Raw genomic sequence first — 22,411 nt, 5'->3', positions numbered from 1 at the left:
TCCTTTCATTGTGTGCACTGTTATTATTTATTTTGAAAACATAAAGAAAACATTTGAGCACAAAAATGTATCCATCATCATCAAATGCTTCATATTTTATTGTAAAATATGATTTGTCTAGTTTTTTTTAACTCACGAATCTTGCTCTTTGTACAACATAAATATTCCAATAGGTATTTCTTTGATATTTATATGTGACATTGATGTGACAATGATAAATATGGAAAATAAGCGTCTTTTAAGTTCTATTGTACTGTAATTCAAAACGCATTTCCATGTGTCAAACGCATGCAAGTCCATGTGTCAATCATGTTAAGAAAATACAGCTCATGATAAATTAACAGCTCCTACAGTTATTCTGAAAGACACCCTTCTCAAACCCAATTATTATTATACGTTTTCACTTTCATATAATATTTATTTTGAACAACAGAATAATACATTAGCCACTTCTACAAACGCAGTCTACAAGCTCATAAAGTGTCACATTGTAGATCTGCTATTTTCGCTAACTATTGTACTAGAATGTACATAGGGCTTAAGTGGTACTTCCTATCATTGTTTCCTGTGAGAATGTGTGTGTCTGACCTTGTCACTGTTTTCTTCTGTGTGGTCGTCTTCCTCCTCTGCCACCCCGGGGCTCTCTGTCGGGGAGAGGAACAGGGGAATGAGTTCAAAGTTCAAAACTGTGGCATCCAAACAAAGGCTGCTTTACAACTTAACAAAGATGTCGGAGTAGGACTGAATTGAGAAATATGGACAGAAACAAATATCACAATATTTTTTACCAAATACCTTGATATTGATATTGTGACGATACTGTGGGACTTTAATGCCTTTTATTGATAGGACAGTAGGCTGACAGGAAATGGGGAGTGACATGCAGCAAAGGCATGTCACTCCCAAGAGATTTTTGATAAATATTCATAATGCCTACAGCTAAGACAGTCAGGTAAGCCTTTATATCCAGGAAAAGACAACATCATGCATTACGATATCCAGAATCCCAGATGATATACAGGTATAGTCTCATTATTATGATATTGACATAATATTGATGCCCTGTGAGGCGAACTCCATTTGGAGCTCAAAATAGTTTCAACTGTAGTAATCTGATACCACGCATAACAACTTGGGGCTGCAACTATCAGTTATTTTCTTAGTGATTATTCTATCAATTACTTTATTTTTATTTTTATAATCAACTAAATCAATTAGACTGTTAACCACATAAGCTCTATTATACTTTGTCGTACAACGGTGTCACCCAAAATAGTGAAAATAACCAGGGTACAAGCTCACAACGCATTGCGATACGATGCATTGAGAGCTTGCAGAGCTGCAGTTTATTGCTATTGTGTTTAAGAGAAAAAATGTTTAAAAAATAAAGAAAATTTGATTATTTTATTAACATTGATTATTATTTTTTATAATTGATTAGTTCAAAACCAGGTAGAGCTTTATAAAGCTGTTCTGACTCATCTCCTCACCTATCTAAAACACAGAAACACAACATCATTGTTTCATTACTACAGTTCCTTTTAATAACATGTATTCCTTAATTTACGCAGTTAACTACCCTCACCACTTCCTCTGCACATTTTGTGTCAAAGCTGCTGTAGTCTGTGGCACCCGATAGCCGAGTGGTTGCACTCCAAAAAAACATACTTGAGATTAGATCACTGATGTTCTCCTCAGTACAGTGTTTGCACTCATTTGCACTCAATCTGGTACATCAGAATTAGCATGGTTTCATCATCATCAGAGACACACAGGTCCTCAAGCAGGGATCGAACCGGGGATGTTGGTATTAGGTGATCAGCGCTCTTACTGGTTGAGCCACCCTAACGCCCTATGTTCTCACCACACCAGTCTTCAGTGTATGCATGAGCTAACAGCAGACATAATGGGCCAGTGAATCCACAGGTAACGGCAATGAACTATGCATCAGAACCCATGTCCTTTTGTGATGCAGCACAACATGCTAATAGCCTATCATTTGCATAGAAACATGTGACTTCACTTGGGTGAAGTACAACAATGTGCAAACACAGTAGCAAGATGTGTGAGCTGTTGTGACAGGAGAAGGATGTCTAATGGAATACAATCACCTAAAGGACTACAAATCATTGTGTGTATCCCTGTACTGTTTACACCAAATGACCTCGGTACATAGAAATACTGTGCATATGAACAGAGCAACTACCTTTAATTACATTTGAATAAATTGCTGCTATTTGTCGCAAAAAACAAAAATATATACCAAGTGAATGCAAAACATTGAAATACTGCTGTCAACTGTTTAAATTTTTATAGTTTCGTAAGATAGTCTTCCCTCTTGCAATGTCTTGCAATGTAACACAGCTCTGTTTACACATTTATGTATTCCCATTTAAATGTAATTGTACATACAATGTTTTGTTCCACTTTTACAATGTAAACGCATGTTTTCTCATACCAATAAAGCTCCTTTGAATTGAATTTAGAGAGAGGGTATGTGTGTGTGTGTGCGTGTGCGTGTGTGTGTGTGTGTGCGCGTGCATGCATGCGTTTGTGCGTGACACAGAGAAAGACCATTGTTCACGTGGCTGATAGTATGTTCATTGTTTGTTACTTCAGTTGGTGGGTGTATGTGTGCATGCATACCATCAGCCTCAGAGGACTGCTGCGCTTCTCTTTCCATTCGTTGACAGAGCAGCTCCTGCTGCTTAGCCAGGTACTGCTTTATAAAGCTGTTCTGACTCATCTCCTCCCCTATCTAAAACACAGAAACACAACATCATTGATCATTACTACAGTTAATTTTAATAACATGTATTCCTTAATGAACGCAGTTAACTACCCGTGCTCCTTCCTCTGCACATTTTATTTGTAGTGTGTAAATTTGTCAATGCCGCTGTAGTCTGTGGCACCCGATAGCCAAGTGGTTAGGGCACGTACCACATAGGCTCTAATGTCTGACAGCGGCTGGGCGAACCATTTGCTACATGTCACTCCCCTGTTTCTATCTCCACTGTAACTATCAATAAAGGCTCCGAAAAGCCCAAAAATGACTAAAAACTATTTGTTTTTAAATGCTGGTGTAGTCTTTAACACAGAAAACTTATCACAAAACATATCAGGTGGTAAAAAATCTGGTATATTTATATGACCACATTCAAATTTCAGAATACATTTTGTCAAGCTATACACACAGGACTTATCCATAATATTATTTCTTACCTGAGAGTTGGGCTGCAGCCCAATGTGGGAGGAGGAGGATTTCTGCAGGCTCTCCAACATCAGAGCCTGCACGGAATGTGGGGAGAAAACTATTAGTTTGACTCACTTGCACCCAGGCAGACACTGAATATATATACATAAATGTATATAATTTAGGGTGACTATATTTTCAAAAAAAATCCATTCTGATGTTTTCCCTAGGATGGGGGACAAACACTAACATTTTAGTGTTTTAGAGATATTTGTCCCAGCTTGAAACCGGGACAATCTGAGATCTGTATATTCATCTGTTCCTCTGTGTGGCTTAACTTTGTTCATCACTCTGTGGTGCATGGAGCCTAAATCAGCATTGACCACATGCTCCTTGTGAGTAGTGAGGACCCAAGTTCAAATCTGACTCCAGCAGGGGTGCAGCAGTTAACCAAACTAATTAATGTAATAGATTATACACTTGGTTAAGTGGTCAATCGATTTGTTGATATATATATATATATATATATATATATATATATATATATATATACACACACACATGTTGTTAATGCTGTATATATATATAATATCTACTTCCTATATTAAAATTGGCTATGGGCGCTACGGACGGCCACGTCACTACGACTCAGACATAGCCATAAACAAACCCGATACGCCCATATATAGGCATATATGGAGAACCGTTTGACCAGAGCCACAGATCCGACCTCTACATTGTCATGGGGATATATGAGACCGACCGACTTCAAACTCAACGGGCGCATCAGCGAGGACTCAAGGGACTGCGGTTGAAGAGAACTGCCATTCCGACCAACATATGTGGCGGCCATAGCTGAATGGTTAGTGAGCCCGCCTCGGACTCCAGGGGTCCCAGGTACGATTCCAGCTCTCAGCAATGTGTCGAAGTGTCCCTGAGCAAGACACTTAACCCCTAACTGCTCCCCTCAGAACTCAGTTGGGTGAAGCTGATGTGGCCATATATAGGCAGGCATAAATATCCAGTTGTCCATATTATTACAGAAATAAATAGTCATTCATGTAGGTAATAGGGATATGGACCAAATTGCTGGTTAGAATAAATGTTGGTCATCACTAAGAACTGAAATACCAAGTTCATACTTAAAAAGGAAGTACAGTTGATAGGGTTGAAAAATGAATGAATGTATGGACAAGAGTAAATAATATTTACTCTACCTATATATATTATTTATAGATATATGTGTGTATGCATTTACATGTATATATTATGTGATTCCATACTGTGTTGAACTTGAAATAATCACATCATATACTGTATTTTTATGACAAAGCTGTTTATGAACAAGATGACCAAAATAAAAACAAAATTTCAAAAAGAAAAAGAAAAGCTTGCATGCAATACAATAAAATAAAATGCTGTACTTAATCCTGCAATCAAGCATTCAGTGATGGATGAATAAGAGATAATTTGATTGTGAATTCCTGGATACAAATATTGGCCTGGTAGTGGTAATTGGTAGTGGTAGTGTAAGTCAGTTTCTCTCTGAGCTCAGTTTCCTGTCTCTCTACAACACTCTACTTTAAAAGCAAAAATATATGCCAAATATAATAAAATCTGTAAACAACAAAAAACATCTTAAATGTATGTCATTCTTATCTTCAATAACGTTGCATTATTTAGCACCTATGTTACAAACTGAAACTGCTGTATATAATTTAAAAAATATATATATATATATATATACAAAAAATATAAAAATATAAAAATCCAAGGCATGGCGTAGAAACTTCTAACAAAACCCACCAGTCTCCCGCTCTAAGGCTGTGTTTACATTACATATGGCGCGTCCCCGGCGCCCTGTGTCGTTCTCTCTCCACTGTCGGTCACACATGAAGCGCGGGCCCGACGAACTCAAACGTACAGTACACAGTGTTGCCATGTCCGCTTATTATAAGCGACTTTGGACTTGTTTTTCTGTCAAGATGCTTGCCAAGTTGCGGTTTGCGTTTTTTTTTGTGGCTTGTTTCTAAAGTGTAGTTGCTTATTTGGGCTTGTTTCCTAGCCTTAGATCAAGACTATCGTAGATGTATTTGATAGATTTTGATATTTAAGTCAGACTCGATCAAATACATCTACGATTGTCTTGATCTAAGGCTACTTGTTGTTTCCTAATGTTTTTTAAACGAGTGGTTTTCAAACATTTCGTTGTCAAAGACCCCCACATTAATTATGTGTAGACCCAACCTTCTGAAAACATTTTGAGCCATAGTCTATGAGACCCCCCCATACAAGATTTTGTCGGTTTGAAAATATTCCCAATGTATTTATTTTTTACCTCAAGATATTTATTTGAAAATAGCATATCTACAAGCTCACAAGGCGTCGCATCTATTTTCAAATAGCCGATGCATATAGGTTTAAATGTGGCCTAAGTTTCTTCTTTTGGGCTTGTTTTCATCGACCTGGTTGCTTATTTCTCCCACAAATTCTGGCAACACTGAGTAGAGTACAGTGAGTACAGTACAGTGTGCGCGCCGTGCGTGTTGGCTCGCGCTCATCCGTGTTGCACTCACTCTACTAAAGGCCTAGTAGACTTGACAGGTGCACACACACACACACACACACACACACTTCGACTGTGTGTGCAACAACATGGTGGTGCGTGCGGGAGTAGTTTCCAGTTAAAGTTATAATTCGATGTTTTTAATGAATTTAACAATTAATTGCATCGTCTTCGTGTACAAAGTGTACGTTTGTTTTGTAACGCGCAGCATTTTTTTGTATTATTTGTTCCCGCTTCTGTTGAACGCATAACAACACCGTTATAACGTTACGGGACTCTCTCTTGTCCCGGTGTTTCGACCAGGTGGGCGTGGTTTTGAGGTTATTTAGGGTTAGGGATGGGCAAATAACCACGCCCACCTGGGCGAAACACCAAAGAAAGAGGGAGTCCCCTAATGTTACGGCCTCCAACGTTAACCCCATATCTCTCCGCCTGCTGCTGCTGCTCAACTTTGGCCAGAACTCGGAATTTGACGCACAAAACACGCGCAAAACTCACCCCTTTCAGCCGCTTCACGAGTGCGTTTTTCTGCCCGCTCTTCGAGAGGTTTCTCTGCTCCAAAGCGGCCTTCAGGTCCGCGACGCGGAGCGATTGTAAAGGTTTTCCATCCAGCGTAATATCTTCGTCCGCCATTTTGCCTCCCCTCTCTTCGCTGCGAGACTAAACTCTCCCAACCAACAAGCGTCGCTACGGCTTCTCCCGACGTCACAGTTCGGCAATCTCCGGAAGAGCTCGGCTTCTTGCCCGAAGCACAGCACAGTACTGTACACCATAGATATATATAAAGGCTAGATGACTCACCCGCGCTGCTGGCCAATGGAGTACGACGTTGCCACATGGCGGCCATCTTGAAACAGTCATTCATAACATTATGTCTATGGTGCATATACTTTAAAATAACCATAGCGTGCTCAATTTTCATCCGATTTTCAAACGGTTTGGTGTTTTGTAAACACCAAAGATGTAATAAAATTATAAAATTATAAAATAAAAATAAAAATAAAAAAACATGATTATAATTATAAGTATGCAGTATCATAACTACATATTTGGTGTTTACAACACACCAAACCGTTTGAAAATCGGATGAAAATTGAGCACGCTATGGTTATTTCAAAGTATATGCACCATAGACATAATGTTATGAATGACTGTTTCAAGATGGCCGCGGTTGAGCTACGCTTGCTCCGTCCCCTTGAGCCATCTAGCCTTTATATATATCTATGCTGTACACAACCATGAGTAGCCTACAACCAGTGGTGGAAAAAGTACTAAATGTTTTTACTTAAGTAAAGTATCAATACAGCAATGTAGAAGTACTCTGTTACAAGAAAAAGTCCGGCAAAGGTATTGGTATCAAAATATACTTAAATTACCAAAAGTAAAAGTACATAAATGTTTGAAAATAGCAGATCTACAAGCTGAACTTGTAGATAGTCTACTTTCAAATAGCTTATGTATAAAAAAAAGGGCTAAAGTGGTTAATGTAGGTCTTATAATATAATGTATATCTGCAAAGTAACTTAAGTTTTCAAATAATTGTAGTGGAGTAAAATTATTGAAAATACTCCAGTAAAGTAACAATACCTGCAGTACTTGAGTAAATGTACTTAGTTACTTTCCACCACTGCCTATAACCATAGCACCTCTATGCCTACAACAGGAGGTTGTCACTGTCATTTTAACTTTAGGCCACACCCATGTCCCATGTATTATTACAACTAAATAAATACATAAAACCTAATATTATTATTGTTATTAGGAACCAAATAGACATACAAGGATCCATTTGGTTCAATTAACACAGCATTTGACTGTATTGTAAAAGGAGTGTGATTTGCATTTGTACACTCAGATTTAAATGGATACAGGATAGGTGGGCACTAGGGACGTCTGGGCACCTCGATGTAAAATTGTCTATTTTGTCCAAAATGTAAAAAAAAAAAGAGTATTTGAAAAATGGTCTTAAATGAAAAGTATACACGATATGAACATACACGTTCATATCATCATTACATCATTATCAGACTTAATTTTATGCCCCAAAATGACTGGATATAGAGGTTTTGTAGCAATTGTAGAAATATTAGACATCAATTGTCGAATGTTTAAGCATGTTCTAATCATATATATTTGACTTAAAACAGCAAGTTGCCCACTCTTCCTTGGTGCCCACCTATCCTGTAACCAACATCTTTAGCAAAATACAATAATTAGAAAGATATGGCAATAAATGAGACGCATGGTTTTTTATCTTTGAAAAACCCCAAGAAATGTATTTGTGCATTTTTGAAGGGAAATACAAGACAGATACCAAATTAGTGTTCTACTTAGATGACGTAGACTTGTAGAGACTACAAGGTAAAGCCACATTTCTGACCTCAGCAAATAGAACTCACTCAAATGAGTTTAACATGTGAAAAAAAATCTTATACAAAAATATAACAAAAAAAACAAACAAAAAAAAAAAAGCAATCATAGCTTCAATCATAGGAACTTTTTTTCCAGAAACAATATTGTTTGATTCACTGAGTGAAAACGTCCCTGGTTATATGTGCATATATAAATTTTAAGAAACTTAAAGCCATGCATATCCGAAAGCAAAATATATTATTGTTATCTGTTACTATGGGAGCTGATTTTGTCAAGTCAGTTTTTGCAGGCAGGCATTTATTTCCGTAATACTGTGACCCTCCAGTAGGTGGCACTTCAGGGCAAAACCAGTAGGGGCAATGTTGAGCAAGATGCAAATTTGACCACTGTTAACAAATATCCTTTCACTGTGGCATAACTACAAGACATTAGTTTTACTTCCATTTTAAATATTGTTTGCACAATGCCACTCAGCATTATTTTGGCACAGCGTAATGGAACATGTGTAGTTTGACTTGAGAATGAAAATGGAAAACAGCTCTATCAAATGAAAAAGGTCTGATATTTCAGATACTTGAAACACTGAAACGTCACCAACTTGGCAAACCAAATAGATGAATCATGTCTGAGTTTAATACAACTCATTAAAAAATGCCTCCTGCATCTCTCCAGCCATACATGGCCTGTTCCGCACACTGTAGGAACCTTTCCGTTCCTACCATCTCACAATCCCTTAAGTTATAGGTAGTAAACCTGGAGAATATCTGTAACATTTTTGTAGTTAGATAATAAGAATTGTTAACCTGGCAAAATACTTAAATGTCTTTAAAGGCAAAAAGGAAAAGCAAAGGAAGCGATGCAAATGCAAGCATGCTCATCAAAACAAGACAGGTAGAGACACGCACACTTGGCCAACAGGTTTCTTATCCGTTACCAACCGTGGCCGTGGGAAATAATTAGTCCTTTTCTCACCCTACCATCACTCTCAATCTCTGCAGACAGGGCTGTGGTTGTTCTCCTTCATGAGAAGTGTTAAGACTCTTTAGAAATGTAGTGAAAAGGATATAGATGTTTCATTCCAAACTAAGGAGGGATGTTACGGTGGCTACATTCATGTCTATTTTCCAATGGGAATTATAGAAACAAAATACCCCTGAAAACAGCTAAAAAGGTGGAAGTTGTTGAAAAGAAAATGTGCCACATCACTTCATATTCAATTTCTGGAAAGCCCAGAACACTGTAATCCTGCAACCACAACGTCACTCTTAACGACATCAAGCATTCCTTTCAAAAACCACACTAACAAGTAAGCTAATACCGTTGTGTACAGCTTGTGCTATTTACCGAGCTATTTTTGGGAAAGGGGGGATGGTTAAATAAATAGAGACAGGAAGGAAAAATGTCTACTGGTGAGAGAGGCAAACAATATAGCAAATATAACAAAGCAAAGCTCCCAAGATAAGTGGTCCATAAGGACACTTAAACGTCACCACAAGGCTTCAGAAAACGTATCAATAAGTTATTAACACAAAAAGACAAGCGTGCTTGGCACCAAAGCACAGTGGTAAGCAAAACAAAGACAAAAACAGCACACGCTCTGAAAAGAACAGCATCTATTCAAAATCCAGCTGAGTGACAGCTAACCACTTCTTCCATAATTGTCATTTAGTTTTCTTCAAATCCCATTCCACTGAAATGCAAAAAAAAAAAAAAAAAATGGAACAACAAATAAGGCATTTCAGAGAGGAAAATGCACATTGTAGTGTAAACAAAGTTTCACAAAAATGTGAGATTTATATCAGCGTCGTCAAGATATTTCAGCCAGTCGCTGCAGCAGGCCGGAGAACCCTGCCGCTTGCTGAGAGAGCTCTGCGACACGGTCAACCATTTCTTGGGTGGCTGAGACCGATGGGTAGTTCTGGGCTGCTCCCTTGGTTGCCACGACAACTGTCTTCAAGGCCTGGCACAGCCGTCCACCCGAGGTTGTGACCTGGGGAGGGGTGGAGGAAAATAATTAGACAGCTGTAAAAGAGTGGTCAACTGTCCTCAGCCTACATTAACCTGCTATTACTAATCAACCAAGCTAGCATTGAGCCACACTGGCTATTTTCAAACTGACCTAATTGAGAGCTATAGCGCTGCCCTCAGAGAGGCAATGTACTTTTTTAATACATGTTGTAGAAGCTTTAATGCTGTTCCAGATTATTAATAGCAAATGTCTCTGCGACCACCCCACCCTCAACACGTGGCACTCAGTTTACACACACATTTGCCCTCAGAGGTCCACAATGGAAATCTCTTGAGCTTTTTTGTGTTATATCCTTTTGACAGATTTGTACAACAATGTTCTAACCTTGGCCCTGAGGTCGGGAGAGGTGAGGAGGCGGGACAGAGTGTCCCCTATAAACACCAGCTTGTGGGCGGTCACGATGAGACTCTTTCCCCTGGCAACGAAGATGCGAGGAGGCTGGTTCCCTTGCACACTGCTGTACAGCACATCGATGGAGTCTGCCAGGCAGGACAGGTGGGCCAGACTCTGAGAGGAGTAGAAGGACAGAAGCTCCGAGTCCTCCAGGGAGAGAGAGACAGGCATGGGAGGGGACGGGCTCGGCTGGAGGGAGGAGGAGCGTATAGAGAGTTTGAGGGTCAAGTTTGAGAGTTTGACATTATACATTTTTAGTTAAGCTACCGTAGTAACCACGTTTCTATTAATTGTGGATGACCACCAGAGGCAGTGCATAGTAATGGACACTAACCACAAGATTGACAGTATCCATCAATATGCACTGCCACTGGTAGTCAAGAAGAACGAACACAGAGAGAAGCGTGTCTTTTCGGCAGATGAATGAAAATCAACACGCAAGTACACAGATAAGACAAGTGTTGTACGGATGATTGTGCTCGAGAAGCTACGCAGATTCAGTGAATTAAACAAACAAAAAAGTATGTCATTGTCACCACCAAGCAACAGCAGGACAATGCGCACTTTCAGAGATAATCTATTCTAAATTACAAAGCTAACACCCAATATGTGTGGGAAGAGAACAAACGTTATTTTTTTAAAGTATAGTTATCTACGCAACCAAGTGCAATTTCGACTTTAGAGAGTCAGTTGATGTTGCGTCAACAATGTGAGCAAACAGACATGCTCAGACCAGATCCAAAGAGCAGATTATCCATCAATGTTCCCGCACGATGGGTCGATGAGTCACACTGCCCATTAGTAAACAGTACACATACTCTCACAGAGTGAATCAATGACTTATCTATGTACACTTGCTGTGTGTGTGTGTGTGTGTGTGTGTGTGTGTGTGTGTGTGTGTGTGTGTGTGTGTGTGTGTGTGTGTGTGTGTGTGTTTTAAGACTCTCCGTCTCTCTCTGTGTATTGTGAAAATGCATGTGTGAGAGATTGTATGTCTTCTGGGAGCAAAGGCTTGTGTTTGTGTGTGGAAATCAAAACAAGAAGACGTACTCTGGGCTCCGTGGTGATAGTTTGTGTTTGTCCGTTCTCAACTGGTGCATCGGGAGGCGGCTCTGGTTTTCCCTGTGAGGAGAGAGAGGATGTATGTTCATAGATAGACATGACTGCAATTAAGAAAACAAGAAATGTAAAAAACAAAACAAAGAGACAGTTATTAGATAGTGAACAATGATCAACAAATGTGACAATGGCATTTAAGAGCAATAACAAAGGCAGAGAAAAGAACATATTTGGAAAATAAAATGTTTAACTAGTCAACTAAGTTTATTTGTATATCCCTACAGGCCCTCATTTAACAAAGGAAAAAACACCCTCTGTCTTTAGACCCTCAAACGGGTGAGGTAAAACACCCTGGCAGGAAAGGGAAAAAAACATCAGAAAGGATCACAAAAGAGGCAACCCCCTTCCACGGCAGGGCTGTGAGCTGTATCAAGGCTCCAGACTAACTTTTTTCACCACCGTCCCAGGACCGTCCCAAACTACAAATGTAACCGTCCCCAAATGAATGTAATCCATCCCAAAAAATATTATTTTTAAAATTAATAAATGTATTATTATTAGCCTATTGTTATAATTATTATTATTCAGTCAAGATCACTCACATCCAAGTAGATTTAACAATTTATTGCAACAAATGGAATACAGTTAAGCTTGGCGTTAAAGGCTCCGCTCTTGGAGATATTCCCCGAACTTTGTCCAAGCAGCATGCTAAGCAAAATCATGGAATGTTAAGCAAAACCCCCATAGGGATACAATATCAAACAATAAGCAATACATTGACATATTAGTGTGAATTAAATCACTTATTGCTGGTGAAATTGGTTGGTAATGCTTTCTATTTTTATACCTGATTTGTAGCTACAAAAAAATCAGATTGCCAGACAGTTTGCTGGTGTGAGTGGGTGTAGGTTAGCCTGGTTCCAGACGAATCTGCCTTTGCAAAATTGCATCGCACTTTAGCCCGCGGCAGATTAGGTCTGGCCCCCCTCGATAGAGATTTCATTTCTCTCCCTCCGAAGTCGTGAGGGACCAATCAGGGCCCAGTATCCAAATGTGGGCGGGCTTATCACCTTATATGGAGCAATGACGTACAAGGAAGCACTGCTCTGATTGGTTCGTACAAGGAAGCACTGCTCTGATTGGTTTAGGTCTAACCAATAGAGTCCGTTTGGATCTTTTTGTAACCGCCCCTTGGAAAAAAATCTGTGTGTGATATTGTCTGGCCACGCGAGGCTAGGTGTAGGTGTCATATACGGTAAAGAACCATGCACGAGTGTTGAAGGAATTATAGTAAAACTGGGTTTGTACTTTGTCTGTACAAAGGTGTCGCGCGTTGAACTGAGCCGATCTACAAGCCTACAACGCTGAGGCTATGCTCACCGCACAACACCGTCGTACCGAAGAAGTATAACCACGCTTAATCGAACGGTCACAATATGTAGTCAGTCTGCCTGCTCACGGCAAGCATCGTTGTTTTGGTTCAGATAGAACTGTAGCCTGTTGTTATTGAGAGTTAAATTAAAAGACCATTATTGGAGAAAATAAGCCTTCACAGCACGGAACTCAGTGAAATGAATGCCAGCATGGATGACTGGCTGTTTTGGAAGACAAACATAACGTCTTGTATTTGGGAATATATAGGTTTATAGAGATGCAAAAGTAGTCTAGTAGTCTAGTCTGTGCTTGGTGCGGTGACATAGTGTTCCGTTTAACATTTTATCTTTAATATCACAATCCAAATCATATCTATAACATTACTCTGTATGTAGCACAGCAATATTTAGTAAAGTAGACGGGACGGTAAGATTTATCTCTCAGCCACAGTCTGTTCTCCGACTCTTGTAAGTTAACCTCTTCAAATAGCGCAGCATGTTTGCATCTAAGTTCTACCTGAAAAGGATGATCAGCACTGCCTGCGGTAACTTTTTAAACATTCCGTTTACATATTTATTTTCTGTTTGCGCACCGTTTGCGCATTGACAGTAATATCCCCAGTCGGCTCAAAAAAATCCTTTGCGCCCCGTCTGCATCCATGGGGTGATTAATTTGCATCCCAAAAACATATTTTTACATCCCTGGAACGTGTGAATATACAGCCCTGAGCTGTATGTTCACAAAATGTACCCCCATCATCAACATTTAACATGTAGCTCAAGCTGAACACATAAAGACTGACCTGTAGCTTGACGTATCCCACAACGTCTCCAACGGGTAAGGGGGCTGGGGTGGGGGTCAGGCCAATGCCTGCATACTCATTAGTCGGGTCATCCTCTTCCTCGCCGAGGCCCACTGTGAGGGTCACAGATGATGGCGCAGGAGGCAAGGGGAAAGCCGGCTGGGGCGTTGGAGGCAAGGGCCTCTCCTGGATCCAGCTCCCTTTGCGCGAGCCCATCCCTCCCGTGGGTGCCTTCCCATCAGTCACCGGGAGCGCGGGCAGTGGCCTACGGGACAGGGAATCCTGGGAAGGCAGACGGGGTCGTCCCTGTGCCTGTAAGAGCAGAGTACTTTCCTCCAGAGCCCGCTGGACTAATGACAGGATTCCATCTGACGGAGGGGCATTGCCCACGGCTGACAGTGCAGGCAGGAGGTCCGAGAGACGTGTCCACGTCTGCTGGAGTTGCGGCGGAGGATCTGCGGTGTGGCTCGCCTTCCACGCGGTCAGGATCTCGGCCAACGAGGTGGCCAGCTCCCGTGATGACAATGTGGACGGAGGGCAGGTAGCCACATTCAGCACCGCCTGCACCAGGCCAGAGAGGGAAACCCGCCAGTGGACGTCGCCTGATCCGTTACTAGAAACCGAGAGGCGGCGGGTGGAGGAGGAGGAAGAGGAGGAAGAGTGAGTCAGGACTTCAAGGGTGAGAGCAGGCATGTCGTAGATGCCGCAATCAGAATCCGAGATCTCCCCTGGACGGTCGCCGTCACTGGCTCGTTTCTCTGGGCCAGAGACGGAGTAACCCTGGCCCTTCCGCTTGGCCTCATCACCAGACAGGCTAGCGATGGGTTCCCCTGGGACAAGCAGGCCAGGGAGGGTCGGGACACTGTAGACATCATCCACTTCATCGGCCACTGAGCCGCTGTGCTGCAGATCTGACGTAGACACATTCAGTACTAGGGTGGGAACGTCATAGACCTGCAAAACAGGGGGATGCAAGAAATGTAACTGTTATGTAGGTTTGTTTTTCGTTTTGTATTTTTTGGAAAGAAAAAATATTTTCCCAATTTTTTTGGGGGGAAAGAAAAACTGCAACGATAACAATGTGGGGGGTGGGTAAGGGGAGAAAAAACGTCCTACTGCTCTGATTTACCCGTTAAAATTGCTTGAAGTAATAAAGATATATACAGTATATACATTCAAAAACATTTAACTGTTAAGACCTTGTACCGGTATAATCCCCCTTTGCTGAGGCATGGAGTACTAGTTCTATTTTTGCACACACAAAAAAGGATTTAGAGGAATGCACGCCTGTGCTGGTTAGGTGCTGAAAACAGCTGTGTGGACCCATACACTAAAGTAACAATAAAACAATCACGCAGCCACAATGCAAAGATATTTATTAAAGCTACTGCCAATGTTTTGACTTACGTCTTCATCAGGGCCAATAATAGTAATAACTTGGTGCCACCCTAACATTATCCTTTTAATCAGTGGATCATAATGTTTCGAATGCATGTTGACTGTTTTAGTTTTGAGTATTCAATAATTGTTCTAATATTTAATTCTATATTTATATAATTGTGTAACCCCGATTCTTCAAGAGGAACTATATTCCCATGTCTTTTTAACTATATATTGAACAGTGACAAATGTGTAAAATCTGGCACAAACATCATTTGTCCATTTTGACAAGAATTGTATCACTACCATCACTATATCGCTGTGCAGACATGATTGTGCAAATTAACTGCCAGGGTTAGTATATCACAGGGCTTCCGTACCAAGAAGAGAACACACTAAGGAAATGTCATCCAAATGCACTAACAAAGTAATGATGCAGCTACTTAAGGAGTAGAGTGGAAGTGTTTAGCAGTGTTTAGGAACCCAGCCATGCTATTGGAGAGTGGAGAATGACAGGTGGGTGTGACTAGGAGAAAATAGCAGTAGCAGCAGCTTTCTAACCGGACAGACCGGCTTCCACAGCAGACAGAGACAGGTGTGGCCTTGCTCTAAAGAAATAGGGGGGGGGGGGAGCAGACCAATGATGGCATGTGTGGAAAGAAATGGTGCGAGGACATTTGATAGTCTCTTGTTGGTGTCCTACTTCGCTTGTTTAGGCATGAGTTCAACAGAGTGAATCCCCCCCAATCTGCTGTAAGTAAGTGTGATGACAGCTGCTAGCAAGGACTACTGCCATTCCTGGTGGAAATGTATGCATGTACTGTATGAATATGGTAATAACAGATTCATACACAAATTCCTTGCATGTGCTAACGTAAATGAGAACAGCAGTGGATTAGAAATAGTTTAAGTAACTTAACACATACAAGGAATTTGACTTCCTCTCCTAGTGCACACAATATCACAAGTGTAGTAAACAAAAATATGAACAAAGAATTAACACAGATCAAAGTCAAATAAAATTAAGAAAACAGACAGTAGTGAGGGGACACTGAACGCCTAAAGCTCCTTTCACACATGCACTGTATTATGCAAGTTTTCCAGACTTTAAATGAACGCTTAAGTATGAACGCAACGGTCTGATACAGTAGGACCTGACGTGCAATGGACTTCACGCTGCCAGCTCCCTTGAGTTAAGTCAGGGTAATGTGTGAATGGATGCGGTGATTGATTGTTATATTTAAGTGCGAGTAGCGAATGTGGGCGTCTACTACCCAGACACCGCCCCTCACCTTATCAAATGGGTTATTTACCTATTGCGTGCTACATGTGTGAAAGGCCAACACCGGACAATGTCCCAACCAGATTCCCTGGACATTTTCCAGTGTTCATATGAGAATGAAGAATTAAGTTTTTACCTCCTCTGACTCAGGGTCAGCTTGTGGTGGCACAGCGCGGGGGCTATCGTAGATGCCGTCATCGTCACCGAGGGCTGGACGCTGCCACCTACCACTGGGAGGAGTGTCATATACCTACCAGAAGAACAAAACCAAGTTAACAAAAAATATATATATTCTTCCAAAATATGGGTTCTATAAGAGAAACAAGTCTTAATATCACTGCATTTCATTTGCCAATTTGACCAGTTAGATTTCACCCATCTGATTGAATTGAATGTTTTTCCACTCCACAAGCCCTCTCTGAAAATCTAAAACGCTCACAGATGAGGCCCTTTACTCAGAGGGACCATAGGCAATCTATTTATCAATTTGAGAGCGTCTGGCAGGAAATCAAACTTTCAGAGTTTGAGAACGCCTTCTGTGCAGTCAGTGATTTATAATGGGACGTGCCGGTGAGCATGGCCTGTTTACAGATGTGACTATGGCACTGTGTGAAATGTTCTTTTACCTGGTCATCTGTGGGATCCTCATAGTCTTGATTCTCTCCACTTTTGTTCTGTAAATTGTTCTTTCTCTCCATGCCTCCATTCACCCTCTCCTCATTACCCTGAGGAACTCCCCTCTGTTGGTCTCCTTCCAGCAAACTAGTAGGAGCAGCTTGAGGGTTGGTTCCAAGTACGGTCTGAGAAGATGGTGGGGCATCTTTCCTAGTGACTCCCCTCACTGGAGGTGCTGGCGGAGGGGGCTTTCGGGCAAAGTTAGGCGACCCAGGGACCCTGCTTTGCCCTGCTCTGACCAGCAATGGGGACCCCCGGTGAGTGGCCAGGCCAGGCTTGCCCCGAGCAATGGCGGGGCTGCAGCTTACACCTTTCAAGTGAGGTCTGGGGGACGCTTGGGCAGGGGAAGTCGTGGCTGGTATCCTGTGAAGTCCAGCTCCCACGGGGGTTGGGGTCTGGTACAACCCTGGGCTCTCCTGAGCCAGTTTGGGCTGGTGGGTGATGGGGGTTCCATTGGCCAAAGTGAGGCTGCAGACGGCAGCAGTCTGGCCAGAGGCAACGGTAGCCACGCCTCCTGTTGGGGTCTGGTAGACCTCGTCACCGGCCAGCGGTGCACCCCGGGGCACCAAGTAACAGCCGTCCGAGTGTCCGGCCACCACCGTTTCCCTGGGGACCAGGTAGGTAGAGTCATCTGGCTCCTCAGCTGATCTGGGTACTCCAGTAGGGGAGAGGTAAACGGACTCAGAGGCCAGCAGAGCAGCAGGCTGTCTGTGATACTGTGCTGCAGCAGGAGTAGGAGTTGTGGGAGTCTGGTAGAGCATTCCCGACTCTGTGGCTCGTCCTCTGAGAGACGGGGAGCGGGGACGTCCCGCCATCCCGACATCCCAGTCGGGCCGGGGCCGCGTACCCGAGCTGGAGTGGGAGCGCGGCCGGCCTCCATCGACCCTGCGGAGCTCGCCGGGCCTTGACACAGCTCCGGGGCTCTGGTATAGCCCATCGCTCGTGCCGGTCGGGGAGCGGTAGACTCCGTCGATGTCCTCCACCAGCGAGGGCCCGGGAGACAGGTAGACAGAGTCCTCGCTGACGCCCCGGCGGAGATCCGAACCTGCTGCTGCTGTCTGTAGGAGGCGGAGGCGGTTAGCAGGAGCAATGCCCTGCCTGCCATGTAGTGAGCAGAGCCACCATCCTGGACCTCCGCTCTGCTCATGTTCCAACACCATTAAGATGTCACCCTTGCGGAAGGCCAGCTCCTCCGGGCTCTCTGCTGCATTGTCAAACAGTGCCTTCGCCAGGACCGTCTAAAGAGCAGAGATGACACAATGAGAGGAATGGAGGGATACAAACAAACACACCCAGCTGAGAATGTCCCCGAAGAAGCTGAAATAGTTCAGACAAGTTGGTGTCTTGCATCTGCGTACGACAAACAAACAAGTACATTGACATGGTGACACAAAGTCACATGGGGAAAATGGCTGATTGTTTACGGCTGTTGAATGGAGAGAGAATAAGAGAGAATAGGAAGATCCCGTCAAGCAAATACATGAGAGGGAGACAGAGAGAGAGAGGAAAATGGCACAAACTGTAAAAATGTGAATGGTAATTCACTGCACTTCTGGTAAGAGAGAGAAGGGGGGATCAATGGTCGAAATGGACAAGAGGGGGACTAATGGTAATGAGAGAAGAGAGTGAGGGGGGAAGGGAGAGGGGCCACATCTGTCCCTTGTTGTTTGGGGTTTAATTGCCATCTCAAAGCCAGAGAGTCAAGCCCCCCTTTCATTTTCCAAACCAAACCCCCCTGGGGCTTCATTGAGCCATGTGGGGCCCGTTTGGGATGGTAATGGAGGGTGAGAGATACTAAAGACAACAATCTCAAGAGGATCCATGCAAAATAAAAAATTAAATAAAATTCCCATTCAGCAAGGGGAAGATCCCAACAAGAGCATATTATGGTCTTACAAACTCCTCCTTAGTTTACAGTGATTGACATCATACATACTATCATCATATCAAGAAGGGGGAAAAGTACATGTGATCCACACACAAAGAAACACTGTTTGTTCACGTTACTGTACTCACCGAGAGGGACATTTTGCCGTGTGTGTCAAGACTACACCGTGATTCCTCTGCAATATTCACACGCTACGAGAGGCCATAAGAGTCGGCGTGGCCCTGGTTCATCCATCTAGATCAGCCGTGGAGAATCTGGTTCACAGCTCGGAGCAACGCATCGGCCGGTGGACTGTTAACTTGCTGGGGGATAAACCGCTGGGTCTGCGCGGTGGTGGGACACATCTCTGGAGGACACACACACACACACGTCTGGATCAATACCCCCGTCCTGAGACCTGTCACCAATATGCATGAAGTAAAAACAACACTTCAGTCTTGACTCCCGTTCAAACTCAAAAGACACTGTGGTTAAGTTAAAAGACACATGAAGTGAACGCAGGGCTGGTGGAACCGAGCGGCAGCTGTCTGTCCTCCAGTCTTGTCCTTTCCACGCCCAGTCTATCAGTGGTTGTTGCAGAATGCTAACGTTTAGCATCCACTGTTGTTGCCATGTCCGCTTATTATAAGCGACTTTGGGCTTCCTTTTCTGTTAAGTTGTTTGTAAATATTGGTATTGGTGGTTGCGGTTTTTTTGGGCTTGTTTCTAAAGTGTAGATGCTTATTTGGGGCTTGTTTCCTAAATGTTGTTTAAACCAGTGGTTCTCAAACATTTTCATGTCAACCCCCAAATTAATATGTAATTATCGAAGAACCCCCCCATCTGAAATATTGTGCCAGGGACCCCCAGAAAAGATTTGAGTGCGTTGTTAAAATGTCTCAAAAACGTTCTACATTTTCCACTTTTTTCCTAGATTTTTTTTTAAATGGCAGATCAACAAGCTCACGATGCATCGCAACTGTTATGCAAATCTTGCATATCGCTTCTTTGGGGCTTGTTTTCATAGACCTAGTTGCTTATTTCTCTCGCACAATCTGGCAACATTGTTAGCATCTTTAGCAGTAGTGATACCAGTCCCAGTGTCCCACTACGTGGCGTCTCTTATGCGAACGATGCAGCCGTTTAAAAGGCTGCGTCGATGCCGGGGTTCAAATGAGAGCATAATCGTGCCGATTATGCAGCCAAGGCCTGCTAGTAAGCTACCTCGCTATTAACCCGACATACCCCTGCATAAACATTTCAAAACAATGCCGAGGCTAGGCTAACCGCAACAGCATTGCCTGGACAGATTGCTATTTGCTAACATCCATAACAATAGAGCTAACAACCGCTTTTGAGCGTTAAAACACTCAAAAGTGTTTTTCTTACCGTCGCCATACTTCAAACTTCACATTGATGTGTGTGGGGCGGCCGTTGCTCAGGCCACTTTGTTTCAGTCCACTGAATTCAAGGCCAATAGGTGGTCAATAATATTCCTAAAATGGACTGGCAACCACTGTTGCCAGATTCTGTGAGAAATAAGCAGCTAGGAAAACAAGCTACGAAAACAAGCCCAAAAGAGGTGACTAGGTTACATTACGTCAGAGTGTAGAGAGTAACGTCACGCTTTGATCTCGCCGCAAAGCGGGCCTCTATGGGCTATAGTTCCAAACATTGGAACTATCTTATTGACGTAGACAGAGCACTTCCGCATTCCATTCTTACAATGGGAGTCGACGCTACTGTCATTACTCTCTTTCTAAATTACTCTGCATTACATTACATGAGCACTTGAAACCTATACATTGGCTATTTGAAAATAGCTGATCTACAACCTCACAATGCGTCACTTTGTAGATCTGCCATTTTCAAAAAATCTTGAAATGAAATGTGGAATATTTGGAATATTTTCTTTTAACATTCAGTAACAACACAAATCTGGCAAATTTAGGGTTGATTGATTGATTGAATACTTTATTAACAGTTTGCAAACAAAACACAGAAAGTACAGTTAAATACAAAAGGATGCCAATACAGCAATACATATTCATTTTGGGGTCCTTGACATGAACATATTTGAGAACCACTGGTTTAAAATAAATAATAATTTAAAACGTTTTGAAAACAAGCCCAAATAAGCAACTACACTTTTGACACAAGCCCAAAAAAACGCAACCTGTAACTACCAGTATTTACAAGCAACTTTACAGAAAAACAACCCTTAAGTCGCTTATATTAAGCAGACGTGGCAACACTGGTGGCAACAACACTGAATCACGCCTCCTTGGAGTTGTGCTTCCTCTCGCTGATCTGATAGCATAGGGAGGGGTGTGTAACACGGTTAGCACGCTCACATGGGTGCTTGAGATCGCGTAGTGAACAGTGTTGCCATGTCCACTTATTATAAGCGACTTTGGGCTTAATTTTCTTTGAAGTTGCTTGCAAATATTGGTGGTTGCGATTTTTTGGGGGCTTGTTTCTAAAGTGCAGTTGCTTATTTGGGCTTTTTTTAATAATTATTTTAACCAGTGGTTCTCAAATATTTAATCAAAATAATATGTATTTGTCCCCTCGACTCCCCTTGACTCCCCTAACCCCCCCCCCCACCTGAAAAATGAAATGTTTAAAAATATTCCACAATGTATTTCAAGATTTAAAACAAAAAGCAGATCTACAAGCTCAAAACGCGTGAGCTTGTAGATCTGCTATTTTCATGCACAGTAGTCAGGTTTAAAGTAGCCTGACACTCAGCCTGAAATTTCATTTCATTTCACTCCATTATTCCCTGAATGCGAGGCAAACGATTCAGGGGGTGGAGCCAGGCTAAGGTTTAAAGTGCTCATAATGGCCTAGTGCCCTAGTTCCACGGTTCTCAAAGTGGGGTCCGCGGACCCCTGGGGCTGGGGGTCCGCGACGCATGGCCAGGGGGTCCACGAAATATTTCACAGATTAAAAAAAAATAATCATTTTTTGTGATTAAACATATTTTTTGATTAAACATATTTTTGTATTATTATTATTTTTTATGGGGGGGGGGGGGGGGGGCTAGTGAAAGTTGCATAAGTTCTTACTGTAATGGTGTATGTGATATGAAATGTGAGCTTACAATAATCACAGTAATCCTTAATCATATTCCATCATATTCAAAGGCTTTTGCAGAGAAATGAGACAGACTCCAGTCACTTTCAAATTAGAGCACTGCAGAGGGCAGGTGTGTGTGTGTCTGTTTCCAGCTGACGCTCGTTGACACTCGTTAATGTTATAGGCATCAGAGGCAATTATGCTTTTGCACTGTCAAATAGGCCAACATCTAACCTAAGATTAGTGGGACTCATTCAAATGACCACCAGTGAGTCCCGGGACTCACTTCATTGAAAACCTAACAACATCACTGTATACATATTAGATGTATTAGATA

The 22,411-nt window shown here is 42.3% G+C and overlaps 2 protein-coding genes across 4 annotated transcripts in view; both read right to left on the bottom strand.

Moving 5' to 3' along the window:
- acin1b (apoptotic chromatin condensation inducer 1b) overlaps positions 1 to 6,406 on the bottom strand; it is a 30,613-nt gene extending 24,207 nt beyond the window's left edge. For both annotated transcript variants that reach the window (XM_080451826.1, XM_080451827.1), the window contains exons 1-4: positions 6,258 to 6,406; positions 3,223 to 3,288; positions 2,647 to 2,758; positions 589 to 644 (exon numbers count right to left, since the gene is read on the bottom strand). In XM_080451826.1, coding sequence (XP_080307952.1) covers positions 589 to 644; positions 2,647 to 2,758; positions 3,223 to 3,288; positions 6,258 to 6,392 — 369 coding nt within the window. In that variant the 5' untranslated portion in view covers positions 6,393 to 6,406. The remainder of the gene's footprint in view (positions 1 to 588; positions 645 to 2,646; positions 2,759 to 3,222; positions 3,289 to 6,257) is intronic.
- A 1,605-nt stretch (positions 6,407 to 8,011) lies between these two features.
- On the bottom strand, positions 8,012 to 20,508 carry efs (embryonal Fyn-associated substrate). 2 transcript variants are annotated; one of them, XM_080451553.1, is made up of 8 exons: positions 20,383 to 20,508; positions 19,143 to 19,411; positions 17,078 to 18,364; positions 16,588 to 16,701; positions 13,790 to 14,743; positions 11,605 to 11,676; positions 10,486 to 10,743; positions 8,012 to 10,122 (listed from the first exon to the last, which is right to left on the bottom strand). In XM_080451553.1, the coding sequence occupies exons 2-8, from the start codon at positions 19,152 to 19,154 to the stop codon at positions 9,940 to 9,942; spliced, it is 2,880 nt and encodes a 959-aa protein (XP_080307679.1). In that variant the 5' UTR covers positions 19,155 to 19,411; positions 20,383 to 20,508; the 3' UTR covers positions 8,012 to 9,939. The 2 variants fall into 2 exon arrangements, with proteins under 2 accessions (XP_080307679.1, XP_080307680.1); XM_080451554.1 differs by lacking the exon at positions 20,383 to 20,508 and adding an exon at positions 19,501 to 19,558.
- Between the last annotated feature and the right edge of the window lie 1,903 nt (positions 20,509 to 22,411).

Source organism: Gymnoscopelus braueri (assembly GCF_963280865.1).
Source record: "Gymnoscopelus braueri genome assembly, chromosome: 15".
NCBI lineage: Eukaryota > Metazoa > Chordata > Actinopteri > Myctophiformes > Myctophidae > Gymnoscopelus > Gymnoscopelus braueri.
Note: the sequence above shows the minus strand (reverse complement) of the source record. Positions and strands in the feature narration are given on the sequence as shown.

Bases quoted from the DNA above. Each gene is read 5' to 3' on its own strand.
- efs (XM_080451553.1), bottom strand. The intron at 11,677-13,789 runs GTCAGTCTTTAT...CTCTCCTCACAG, and splicing joins TGGGATACGTCAAGCTACAG to GGAAAACCAGAGCCGCCTCC. The intron at 10,744-11,604 runs GTACGTCTTCTT...TCCTCCCTCCAG, and splicing joins CTATCACCACGGAGCCCAGA to CCGAGCCCGTCCCCTCCCAT.